Below are 13,105 nucleotides of genomic sequence, written 5' to 3' on the forward strand. Positions count from 1 at the left end.
CACCCAGGCCCAAGGCAGAGCAGTCAGTGAGCTCCAGCTGCTGCTGCGGACGGGCAGAGGCCTGGCTCCTGCAGGGCCCCCAGGGGGCAGGGACCCTGGGGAGAGGGACCCCAGGCGCTGGGGACTCCAGACAGCAGGGGCTCCAGGCAGCCAGTTCCAGGGGCTCCCACACCAGGGAGGTGAGGGCTGCCAGAGAAGGTATGAAAGGGCAGCCACTGGTGTTCTGGGCCAGTGGTGGAGTGAACCCCACACCCTGACCCTCTGGAGCTGTCCTGGATTTCTAGGGGCCTGTGGCCCACCCACCACAACTTCCCACTGTCCCCACCCCTGCCAGGGCCTGGCCGGTCAGATCCTAGAACCCCTCCCAGAGTCTCCATCCTCAGCATCATGCGATTTACAAATGCCGCGGCCACCCGCCCATCCCAGGGTCCCGGAGCTGGGCCAAGGTGCCCAGGCCCCCCTGAGAGCACCCACAGCAATGGAGCAGGCTCTCAGACGACCCCCGGCCGCACACCCACAGGGAACTGAGAGGCGGCCTCGGGACCACCCCCACACCAGCCTGTCTGCGTCCCCAGCATGGCTGCGAGACCCTGCTGTGATGGGCATGGCACCGTCTGGGCTCAGACCCCTTTGCCTTCTCCCCTCCTGGGCTCCCTTCCCTCCATCCGCCCTTTGGCCTCTTGGTTTCCCATTGAAGCCACGTGTTCTTACCCACCTGCGGGCTTGGGAATCACATGAACATTCAACCAACAGAAAGCCACTGTGGTCGGTTCTTAGATGAAGCAGGCAGGGGGAAAGCCTGTGAGACCCTAGCCCTCCGACCTGGGGACGCACGAAGTGGCCCACCTTTGGGGTCTCCCAGAGCCCACTCACCCCACTCTAACTGACCCCCATCATTGGCTCCGACCTGGGGACCCACGACGCAGCCCAGCTCCCACCTCCCACCTTCGGGGCCTCCCAGGGCCCGCTCGGCCCTCTCTAACTGACCCCCATCATTACAGGTTTGTCGGACGCCCGGGTGACTACGTGTACATTTTCCGATCTTTCCGGATGGAGGAGGTAGGTCCCGCTCTGCTTTCTCACCTCTGTTCACACACCTCAGTTCCCAGCCCGCAAGACCCCTGCTCTGTTATCTAGCTGCTGGGGTGGGCTTCAGCCTTCCATGGCATGTCCATATAGTGTCACCTTAAAAGGAGAATATCTCTTCAGGGTCATGGAAACCAAAAAAATTACACCCTTTTTTTTTCTTCTTCTTCTTTTTCTGTAAGACCTTGAAGGTTTTTCTCTTTGGTTATGGTGAACCAGTGAGAAAAAAAAAAAAAAAAAACTCAATTACAACTCTTACTTCAACATTGATATACTCATCTCTCGCCCCACCACACACAGTGCTGGTGATCTTTGGCTTCTGCTCAGTGGTTCCAGCCACTGTGGTTCTAGTGCGTGTGTCTGAGTCCTGGCCGCCAGACTTGTTTCACTGGCTCCATCAGAGCAAGCCAGACTTCAGGGCCCATCAGCAGTTCAGGTCTCACGGGAACTAATCGGCTTTTGCAATTCCCAGAATAATTCATTTTATTGAGAAAGAAAGGTCTTCCTGATAAGATCGTATGAAACAGGGTGGAGAGGATTAGGTACTGGGTGACCTGGCTGCCTGAGGTGAAGTTGAGAGCTTCAGCCAGCTGAGTGCTGGCCCCAAACATCCCAAGGCCTCATCCACAGTAGCGGATGTTTGTAAAAAGCCTTCCAAATGCTCCCCACTACCTGACACGTCCTTTACCTAGGATGACACCCTGTCAAGCTCTCTAACTGTTGGAGAAGTTGGGGGAAATGTCTTCGTGAAATAGAATAAAGCATAGAGCATCTTTAATTTTTAATGAGATGGTGGCTCTTCCAGATAAATTTTTTGGCAATTTTTGGTATATGAAGTTTGGCCCAGGACTCAGAGAGTGTCAGCTGTGTCCTGGAGTGTCACCCAGTATCCCTTCAGTCCCCACCACTTGGACAAGTTAAGCTTCTGTCTGCCTGCTCACGCCCCCCGCCCCCACCAGCCTATGGTGGTACAAGCCCATGGGGGACAGGGCTTTAGGCCTAACAGGGGTGGCCGGCTGCCTCACCATGTGGCTTGCCAACTGCACGGGCCCCAGCCTGCGAGACCGCTGCCCACCCGCTGCCGATGGGCTCTCTCCAGGCCTGGTTCCAGCCCAGACAGCCTGTTGGTCAGGTTGTATTAACTCCAGGGGCCACTGTAACAAGACACCATAGACCAGGTTGCTTAAGGCAGCAGCTTTAAGCTCTGATAGTTCTGGAGGCCAGAGTCCAAAATCACAGTGTCAGCAGGGTGGTGCCCCCTCCCAAGGTTCTAGGGAGGGCTCCTCCAGGCCTCTCCCAGCTCTCTCTGCCACTGACCGTCTTCGATGTCCCCATGCCGACGGACGTGCCTCTCCAGTCTCTGCCTGCATCCTCAGGGGGCCTCCTCCCCCCGCTCCCGTGCACTTGTGCGTTTTCGCTTCTTCAAAGGACACCAGCCACTGGAGCAGGGCCCACCCTACACCATCACAACTACATCTTCACTCGCTCATGTCTGCAAAGACCCTGCTAACAAATGAGGTCCCGCTGTGAGGCTCCAGGGGCTGGGACACGGAGGATACAACTCAGCCCTCGGCCCAAGGGCCAGCCTCCCCTCACAGGGGGCTGGGCGGGGCTGCGCGGGGGCTGATGCGACCCTCTCTTGCAGTGCGCCCCGGGGGGCTGCCTGATGGAGCTCTGCATCCAGCTCAGCATCATCATGCTGGGAAAGCAGCTGATCCAGAACAACCTGTTTGAGATCGGCATCCCGTGAGTAGCTTCCGGCCTCAGGTCTCAGCTAGCACGGGGGCGGGGGCAGGCCTCCCGGTGGTCTGGGCAGCAGGTGACGCGGGGCCTGGACCAGGGTGGGGGCACCAGAAACAGGGAGGTGGTGAGAACATGGGGAAGATGGGCAGTAGCGACTGCCTGGTGGACAAGGAAAGGGACAAGGCCAGGTGACACCTCCTCTCCCAAATGGCCAAGGATGCAGGATACAGATTGTTTTTGTTCAGTCGCTCAGTCATGTCCAACTCTTTGTGACCCCATGGACTGCAGCACGCAGGTCTTCCCCGTCCTTTACTATCTCCTGGAGATTGCTCAAACTCCTGTCCATTGAGTCAGTGATGCCATCCAACCATCTCGTCTTCTGTTGTCCCCTTCTCCTCCAGCCCTTAGTCTTTCCCGGCATCAGTGTCTTTTTCAACTCACTGGAAAAGGATATAGATAAGCGCCCCCAGATCCAAGTGCCGGCCCCCGTGGTCCAAGGCATCCAAGCCTGCTCGGGCCCATCCAGACCCCTGACATCTTGGGGCCCTCCCCAGCCTCTGTTTCCTTATGTCAGGGGTCCCCAACCTCGGAGCCAAGGACTGGTACCTCCTGTCAGATCAGCAGCAGCTGAGATTAGAAATAAAATGCACAATAAATAAAATGCACTTGAATCATCCTGAAACCATCTCCCCCACCTCCAGTCTGGGAAAAAATCGTCCTCCACAAAATCGGTCCCTGGTGCCAAAAAGTCTGGGTACCACTGCTCATGTCACAAATGAAGCAGTGAGGCTTGCCCTCCGTGTGCCCCTGGGGGGAGAGAGCAAAGGAGCTAGCCCATCAACAGAGTGGTCACCGCAGACACATCAGTTCAGGCTTTAAAACAACCTGGAGGGGCCACCCCCAAGCCCGCCTTCCTGGGAGCCTGACCGAAGCTACGCCGTGCGTCCTCCAGGAAAATGAAGAAGTTCATCCGCTATCTGAGGCTGAAGCACCAGAGCCCCTCGGACCACGACGAGCACGTGAAGAAGAAGCAGCGGTACGAGGTGGACTACACGCTGGAGCCCTTCGCGGGCCTCACCCCGGAGTACATGGAGATGAGTGAGTAATTGGGGGGCCCTCCTGGGGCGGGACAGGGCAGACATGGGCCAGCAGCCCCCCAGGGCTCCGGGGGACACATGCAGGACTGAGCCGTGTCGCCTGCAGCTGTGTCTCTGGACGGGAGGTGCCCAGGGTGGCCCATGAATCCCGGGGCTGGGGCAAGAGAGAGAGCCAGCCAGATGTGGCCACACGGCAGCTGCTTGGAGCCTCCCAGACACCACCTCCCTCCCCATCCCTCTCCACTTGGGCTACACTGGCCTTCTTGCTGGTGTTGCTGTTGTTGTTCAGTCACTCGTGTCCAACTCTTTGTGACCTCATGGACTATAGCCCACCAGGCTCCTCTGTCCATAGGATTTCCCAGGCAAGAATACTGGAGTGGGTTGTCATTTCCTTCTCCAGGGCATCTTCCCGACCCAGGGACTGAATCCACATCTCCTGCATTGCAGGCGGGTTCTCTACTGCTGAGCCACCAGGGAAGCCCTCTCTTTGCTGTTACCCAAACGCATAGAAGTCACGCCTACCTCAGGGCCTTTGCACCAGCTGCGTCCTGCCTGGAATTTGCTCCCTGGTGCATCACTCACTCCTTTCCTCCAGGGCTCTGCTCAGAACGTCCCCCACCAGAGGGGTCTTCCCGCAGTGTGTGACGGGGCAGCCCGGCCCTGCTCTCTGCTTCTCCCCACAGCTGACATCTCTAGTTCCTGGCACTCTCTCGCTCCCCCTCCATCTATCTCTCCTGTGGAACTGACGCTCTGTGAAAGCCGGCCTTTGGGGTTTTTTTTTTACTCTTCACCGCTGTGCCCCCTCCACCTAGAGCAGGTCCAGGTATACAGTGGGTGTTCAGCACGTGTTCACTGAATGAACCGACAAGCGAAGATGGAGACTCGTGTAAAGGGTTTCCCAAGTGTCGTGCCCCCTGACCACCATGGATAGCTTATCTTAAATGCAGGTTCCCGGGGCCCATACCCAGTGTGTTGGAGTAGGACCCAGGACTCTGCATTTTAACAGGCACCTGGGCGAACCAGCCAGGGACTGCTCTGCAGGGTGAGGCGATTGGGGCCGGGTGGCCTTGGAGCGCAGGAGCAGTTCCCTTTAGTAGTACATGCACTAGCCCCGTGGGCAATGAGTCACTCCCAGCTTCTCAGATGACAGTGCAGAAACAGCCCTGAGACTCTCAACAAGGAGACCATGTGGGGTCCCATGGAGTCCTCCGTTTTGTCCCAGAATCGACTCCGGGCTGAACCAGAGGCAGGCAGGCAGCTCCCTGCCCTGTGGGCACCCCCCACCCACCCAGGCCTGCCCCCTGCCTGCCTGTTGACACTCATCCTGGGGTCTTGGAGGAGGGTCTCCACTGCCGGCCACCTGACCCCGTGGGAGGTAGACACCAAGAACCGCAGCCTGTGATCAACTGGGAGACCACGGTCGTTCGTTTCCCCAGATTTCCATTTTCCTGGTGGCTGGAGAGTTCAGGGTCCTCTGGGGGGTTTGATGAAATGAAATTCCTGGAACAGGTCCCCCCGCCTTGCCCACCAGGGAGCAGCCCACCCCATGCCCACTGGTCTCCGCCTCCAGGCTGACTCAGCTGGGATGAGGCGGAAGAAAGTCAAGTCCCTGCTGGGCCTGACCGGCCCTCTCCCCCACCCCACCTGCACCTCCACAGCTCTCCCGCAGCCTGTCTGTCTAAGATGAGGCAGTGTCACTCCAGAGTCAGAGAACCTGCAGCCTTAGGGCTAAGCGGCCCCTGGCCCCGGGGGCCTCTATCACCTCCACATCTGCAGAGGCTTCAGACAAGACCACTGCCCCCCAGAAGCACCCCACAGAGCCGCTGTGGGGCGCCAGGGGCCAGCAACCCCATGCCAGGATGAAGGCTCACACAGAGCCCCACCCACCCGCCCACTAGCAATGGCCACACTCAGCCTGCCAGCCCGGGTGACATTCTGCCGGCTTCCTTGTTTACCGCCTGGCACCGAGCGCCCTTGGACAGAATCTGGCTGTACAATCCCTGAACCCACTTCCCCCACTTGCTTCCATTCAGCAACCTTTCTCTGACCTCCCCGGGAGCTGGCCATCTGTGGGCTAGAACCTCTGAGGCCAAAGGTGCCCCGGAGTCGGCTAGTTGATGATGAAGATGACAAGAAAGATAGAGGGAACAGGGCAGAGGAGCAAGATTGTCCGGGACAGTGGACAGTGGGCCCCCCTGGCTCCCCAAGGCCCGATGGAGTGGATGCTGAGGGCTGTTGGAAGCGCACTGATGCTGGCGGGCCCCCCAGGTCCCAGAAGGCATTCGGGCCCCTTCCCCGCCCAGACACAGAGTGACTGAGTCTGGGCTTTTGTGCTCACAGGCACCCTTTCCCCATCACTGGTAAATTTTTTCATGATCAGACTATAAGTGAGTACACGCCCATTATTCAGGACGTAATGTGAAGGTTCAGAACCTGACTCCTGGCCTGGGGTCACTCGGGGCTGCGGGGCCCGTGCCGAGATGCCCTCTTACACGCGGGAGGCAGGGTGCCGTCCGGCCCAGGGCGAGGGTCCCGCCGCCCTGAGCCGGGGGCCGCACGTGCTGACCGCCGCCCCTCTCTGCAGTCATCCAGTTCGGCTTCGTCACCCTGTTTGTCGCATCCTTCCCGCTGGCCCCACTCTTCGCGCTCCTGAACAACATCATTGAGATCCGCCTGGACGCCAAAAAGTTTGTCACCGAGCTCCGAAGGCCGGTGGCTGTCAGAGCCAAGGACATCGGTGAGTGCCTGGGCCCTGGGAGCGGAGACCCTGGGTTTGGGGAAAGGATCACACTCCCCGGAAGCCAGAGGCAGAGCTGGCCAAGTGGGGCCCCAACTCCTCACTGCACCTGCCCTGGAAGGAGACTCAGACACGAGGCAGGGGTGGGGAGATGCAGGACTCCAGCCCCTCTGCACCCCACCTGACCCCCCAACTCCTGAGATGTGCAGGCCACGGAAAATGTTAGGGAACCCCGACCTCCCAACTCCTGAGATGTGCGGGCCACAGAGAACGTTAGGGAACCCCGACCTCCCAGCTCCTGAGATGTGCGGGCCACGGAAAATGTTAGGGAACCCCGACCTCCCAGCTCCTGAGATGTGCGGGCCACAGAGAACGTTAGGGGAGAGCTTGGGTCTCGGGTGACTAGGGGCCTCCCCAGCCTGCTGCTCCAGAAGGTCCATAAGACGCGTTTTCTCTGTTGGTCCCCAGCACCCCTGCCCCACCCCGAACGTCCGTGTGGGCCCAGAACACAGAGCCAGACCACTGGGAAAGACGGTGTTAGCTGCCCAGCAAGTGTCTTCCTACACAGTGCATCACGTAGTCATTTAACACTCACTGGAAATATAAAGGAGGGAGCCCCCCTTCTACCAATGAAAGAAGAGCATCATGTAACCTGCCTGGCGGGTCAGGGTCAAGAGCCCCCTGGGCCTTTTAGCCCCAAGTCACTAAGGCACTGGGGGCTGTGGGACTGTACACTGAACATCGGGCATAACTTTCAAATAGTCAGAGACCTCAAAAATGGAGCCAGCTTCCTTGTGCAGTGCTGAGCTCCCTGTCACCAGAGGCACGTAAGCAGACGTGGGTGCCCATCTGTCCAGGAGTGGGGGGGTCTAGTGGGCGGGGCTCAGAGACCCCCGCGCGCCTCGGCCAGAGCCAGCCCTTGTCAGCAAGGACAATGCCCATCTTATCTTAAACAGAATCACCTTAAACCAGGATTCAATTTTCAGGGTGAAAACAAAAAAGTCTTTATTGGAACTTTATCTTGAAATGAGATGGAAAATTACAAAATGTATTCTTTTTATTTCCTATTGAATACAATTTTAGTTAGAACAACACCTGTGCCAGTTCTGTGCTGGTTCCCAAACAAACAAGATGGAATTGTGTGTTAGGGGTGTTATCTGTCATTCTACCAAATTAAGGACTGCGCACCAGAAGACAGATCTTTGGGCTGGACCTTTATGTTAGTTGCTCAGTTGTGTGGACGGTAGCCCGCCAGGCTACTCTGTTCATGGAATTCTCCAGGCAAGAATACTGGAGTGGGTTGCCATTCCCTTCTCCAAGAGATCTTCCAACCCCAGGGATTGAACTCAGGTCCCCTGCATAGCAGGCAGACTCTTTACTGTCTAGCCCAAACATAATCCTGCAAACATGCAGGGCCGTCATCACTCCTTCCAAAAGCTTCTCCTGCCCTTGGCATTAGGTCATCGCATCCCAGGCCAGGGACTCCGTGGGCAGTGCTCCATCCTCGGAGTGGCCCCCACCGACTGATGCTGCCAGGCCCACCAGCTCTCCACATGAGTCCCTGAGACGCCCGGAACTCTGCTTTACACGGTGCGCCTTCTCAGGTTGTACCGGAAGAAACTGCCGTTTTCACAATCCAAACACGCTCAGATACTGGTGATTTCACCTGGATCATGTTTGTGCCTTGGGATCCATGGTGTGACCTGCCGGGCCCAAGCTTAAGAAGGTCCAGGAACAGTCGCTGTTCCACCAGGAGGGATGTCTGAGCTCAGCTCCCGTACAGAGGTCATCGCCCTGCATTTTGACACTTGAGTCTCCTTCCTGTCCAGGCGACCCGGACAACCAGTGAAGACTCAGCAAAGAGATGCCTTTTCCACCAGACTTTGTAGTTTTGAAAGATGTGAAAGGATGTGAATTCTCTGGCTCCCAGGGTCCCTGATGCTGCCTCGCCTGTGGCTGTGGAGTGAGCCTCTGCCCCTCACACCTCGACTCTAAGGGCTGCGGGGCTGGGTAAGAGCCGTCCAGAGCAGCGCGCTTGCCGCTATGCTGGGTCAGAGCCCAGCTCACTCTTCCATACAGGGCCAGAGTCGATGTTCTCGTCTCTGTGGGCTGTGAGGCAATGTGCAGAATTCTCACCAAAAGCTGAAGTTTCTCATGTGACATCTCCTCATGTGAGGGTTCTTCCCTCCTGGGCCATCCAGGCACAGGCCAGGCACCTCTCTGGGCCACCGGCCAGATCCGCAGATCCCCCGACGACAGAGGATGAGATGGTTGGATGGCATCACCGACTCAATGGGCATGAGTTTGAGCAAACCCCAGAAGATGGGCTGCAGTCCATGGGGTTGAAAAGAGTCGGATGCAACGGAGCGACTGAACGACGACCTCGAGATCGAGGTGCCGTGGAGCCAGGGCTCTCTGCAGTGCCCCTCGCCCTGCTCTGAGGACGGCCCAGGGAGCCGTGTCTGATGTTGGACTTTCTCTGGGGCTTGTTGCTGTTGTGTCTCCCGGGAGCCTGGTGAGGACGCTAGGGTGACTCCTCGGTCCCACTTTCCAGATGGGGAGACTGAGGCCAAGTGCTGAGCATAGCCGAGCTGGATCCAGATTAGCTGAAGCCCTCGGCCCCTCCCGGCACACTTCTGCCAGGGCACTCCTGCGGCATGGACGGGGCGGACGCGGCAGCCTGCCAGGCGCTCCCCGCTCGGTCCTTGGGAATTCTGAGCCCGCGCCCAGTGGCCGTGAAAGAGCGTGCCACTCCTGCCCTGTGCTCCTTACAAAGGCCTGATTCTTGGGCCAGAGGCCCCAGGCGAGCCCACAGTGGCCACTGTTTGCTTTGGCATCCTGTGCCTGGTGGAGCCACGGCCACGCCCCACTGCAGCACCCTAAACCCTGCCACCCCCCGGGATGGAAGCGAATCCCAGGACGCTCCCCCCAGCCCTCCCTGGCCCTGGTGTCGTTCCAGCACCAGCAGGGTTTGGAGCACGTCCTCGGGGTCTCTGCTCACGGCTCCGCGACTCTGCTTACGGATCAGCTGCTGACTTCCTGGTTCCTGCCCCGTTGGTTGAAGCATAATCTGGGTTTGTTTATGGGCTCCTCCACCGTAACCTTTCCTTGAAGAGGCTTTTGTGTTCCTCCTGTGATCCGTGCGGGGCCCTGAAGGGACAGGGGCCCCGCAGCCCCCGTGACCCAAGCCCAGAGCGCCAGGAGCGTGTGGAGGAAGCACCAGCACCGTCACTGCTCTGCTCGGAGAGGGAGGCGTGCAGGCTCCTGAGGGAACCCAGCCCGTGCGCTCGTGGGCGCCGGCTCCAGCCTCCCAGGCCTGACCTTTCACCCGGGGCCAGCATTGTCCTCCTCTCGGGCTCGCTCTTCAGAGCCTCCCTGGTGAGAAACCCTTCCTGCATTCAGCTCCTGGGAGCTGCGAGTCGGCAAGCACATCCAAATACCTCCCTAGACTGTTCTTCAGAACCAGGCTCGGCACTGAAGAAGGAGACAGGTGAAATGAGGCGGAGCCCTGCGAGATGTCATAAGGAGGCTGAGATTCGTCCCAGGCGGCTTCAGCCCCTTGTACCTTCCTAGAGGTCATCAGGACAGTGATTCTCATCGTGTGGCATGCGTTCAAATAATCTAGCGGGTCAAGACTCCAGCAGACACGGATCCCATGGGCTGGGACCGGCGTCCCGGAGCCCAGGGTTCTGGGGTGGGGTCACACAGAGAACCATCGGCCTGGGCATAGAGACCCGGCAGGACGTGTGGGACAGCCTCAGTCCCCTGCTGTGGACCACTCTGGCCCAGCCATCTCCCCCGCGCCGTCCCCATTGCCTGCTGCCACCTCTGTCAGCTCACTGACAGACTTGTTTCCTCCTGCTGGGCTCAGGAGCCACCTCCCAAGGGAGCCCCCTGCCCGGAGACCTCAACTTGCTGGACTGGCCAGCACTCCAGCACCCGACTCAGAGTTCTCAAGCTCAGGTTGTGTGGGACCCCATGAATGAGTGGACAGGAGTGCCTGGTCTTGGCTCCCTTGAAACACCCTGCCCTTGGAGGGTTTTCTTCTCCAGGCTTTAGTAGGGTCTGGGTTTGGATAAATGTGATTCTTGAAGCCACTTGTGGTGATCAACGGCGTTGCCTTGGTACAGAGAGAGCTGCAATGCATGGTGTGGCCTGAAGGGGACGCCACTGCCAGCCGCCGCCAGCTGTTGTCACAGAGATGCCAACTGGGAGCTGAGGCTCTTGCAGAAGCAGCTAGTCTAAATTTTTAAAAAAACACATCATCCCGATTTGTATACAACCATTGACATTGTGGGGCTTCCCTGCTGGCTCAGTGGTAAAGAACCCGCCTGCCAATGCAGGAGACATAGCTTCTATCCCTGAGTCGGGAAGATCCCCAGGAGAAGGAAATGACAACCCACTCCAGTGTTCTTGCCTGGAGAATCCCATGGACAGAGGAGCCTGGTGGGCTGCAGTCCACGGGGTCACAAAGAGTCGGACATGACTAAAGGAAAAAACCACAGCAACAGCATTCTGTAAGGAGCAGGCAAGACTGGTGAAACTCCCGCGCACCTGGCTGTGGTAACTTCTGCTTGGGCATGAAGAGGCTGCTTGGAGGGACCATCTACACTCACATAGTCACTCAGCAAACACTCACCAGTGCTGGAGCTGAAGTTCCGATACTTTGGCCACCTGATGTGAAGAGCCGACCTGTTGGAAAAAGACCCTGATGCTGGGAAAGATTGAGGGCAAGAGGAGAAGGGGGCGACAGAGGATGAGATGTTTGGGTGGCATCACCGGCTCAATGGATGTGAGTTTGAGCAAGCTCTGGAAAAGTTTGGAAACTCTCCCAGACAAACCTAGATAGCATATTAAAAAGCAGATACATCACTTTGCCAACAAAGGTCCATATATGGGGCACTGGAAGCGCTTGCCCTTGTGGAGTGGTCCCCGGCCAGGGCTGGGAAGCCACCTCACACCTGCCTCAGGGGCTGGGTCTGAGCCGGTGGTTTCCCGATTCTGGGGCACATGGGCCTGAACTCCTACTGTCTCTGCTGACCATCAGCATGCAGCCTGCAAACAGGCACTCACTGCGAGGGCAGGAACACCCATGCACAGCCTTATGGGCCCTGGGTGGAGACCCCCTGACCTGCCACTGTCCCCACCAGCCCTTTCTGTTGTCACCATCTCAGATCTGTCTGGCTCCAGGCAGGGGGAGAGGGTGAGTGGGACAGAGTTTCAGCCCCAAGTCTGCGATAATGTGTTCCTGGCCTGATAAGACACCGTCAGGGTGAGGACGGGGGTGGCCAGGGATGTTGGGGCCCTTTCCAGGAGCCATAGCCTTGGGGCCCTAAAGAGGGGGGCTGACTCTGGGCCCTCAGGCTTCCTTCCTGGGCCTCCTGATTCTCGTCTTTGCTGGGAGCGAGGCCAGCGGGGCAGCTGGCGATGCTCCAAGTGCTGTGTGGTCATCCCATTCCCCTGTGATTGGGCACAGCCCCACGTCTCCTGCTGATGGACCAAGGTGGGTCCAGACGGGCGTGGTTTGCACCTCACTGCTGCCCACTCACGTTACCGAAGATGTGCTCCTGGCCGCACTAGCTATGAGGCCCTGGCTTGGCTCCTGACCCTGGCTCGCCGTCTGACCTATCCCTGACTATGGCTTTTCTAGCACTGTTGCTCAGTCACTCAGTCGTCTCCGACTCCACAACCCTATGGACTGCAGCACGCCAGGCCTCCCTGTCCTTCACCAGCTCCCAGAGTTTGCTCAGACTCATGTCCATTGAGTCGGTGATGCTATCTAACCATCTCATCCTCTGTCATCCCCTTCTCCTTTTGCCTTCAATCTTTCCCAACATCAAGCTCTTTTCTAGTGAGTCGGCTCTTCTCATCAGGTGGCCAACGTATTGGAAATTCACCTTCACCTTCAGCATCAGTCCTTCCAATGAATATTCAGGACTGATTTCCTTTAGGATTGACTGGTTGGATCTCCTTGGAGTTCAAGGGACTCTTAAAAGTCTTCTCCAATACCATAGTTCAAAAGCATCAATTCTTTAGCACTCAGCCTTCTTTATGGTCCAACTCTCACAACCATACATGACTTTTGGAAATAGCATAGCTTTGACTGGACGGACCTTTGTTGGGAGAGTAGTGTCTGCTCTTTAATATGCTGCCTAGGTTTGCCATCGCTTTCCTTCCAAAGAGCAGGCACTCCTAGCATTGCTGCTGCTGCTGCTGCTAAGTCGCTTCAGTCGTGTTCGACTCTGTGCGACCCCATAGACGGCAGCCCACCAGGCTCCCCCGTCCCTGGGATTCTCCGGGCAAGAACACTGGAGTGGGGTGCCATTTCCTTTTCCAATGCATGAAAGTGAAAAGTGAAAGTGAAGTCGCTCAGTCGTGTCCGACTCTAGCGACCCCATGGACTGCAGCCTACCAGGCTCCTCTGTCCATGGGATTTTCTAAG

At 57.8% G+C, this 13,105-nt stretch overlaps 1 protein-coding gene across 10 annotated transcripts in view; it reads left to right on the forward strand.

Annotated features, from left to right (window-relative positions):
- The window catches only part of ANO1 (anoctamin 1), a 189,774-nt gene that overhangs the window by 165,544 nt on the left and 11,125 nt on the right, over window positions 1-13,105 (forward strand). For all 10 annotated transcript variants that reach the window (XM_059882961.1, XM_059882964.1, XM_059882962.1 and 7 more), the window contains 4 exons: window positions 1,002-1,059; window positions 2,732-2,832; window positions 3,782-3,927; window positions 6,511-6,663. In XM_059882961.1, coding sequence (XP_059738944.1) covers window positions 1,002-1,059; window positions 2,732-2,832; window positions 3,782-3,927; window positions 6,511-6,663 — 458 coding nt within the window. The remainder of the gene's footprint in view (window positions 1-1,001; window positions 1,060-2,731; window positions 2,833-3,781; window positions 3,928-6,510; window positions 6,664-13,105) is intronic.

The sequence above is a fragment of the Bos taurus genome, chromosome 29 (genome assembly GCF_002263795.3).
Source record: "Bos taurus isolate L1 Dominette 01449 registration number 42190680 breed Hereford chromosome 29, ARS-UCD2.0, whole genome shotgun sequence".
Taxonomy (NCBI): domain Eukaryota; kingdom Metazoa; phylum Chordata; class Mammalia; order Artiodactyla; family Bovidae; genus Bos; species Bos taurus.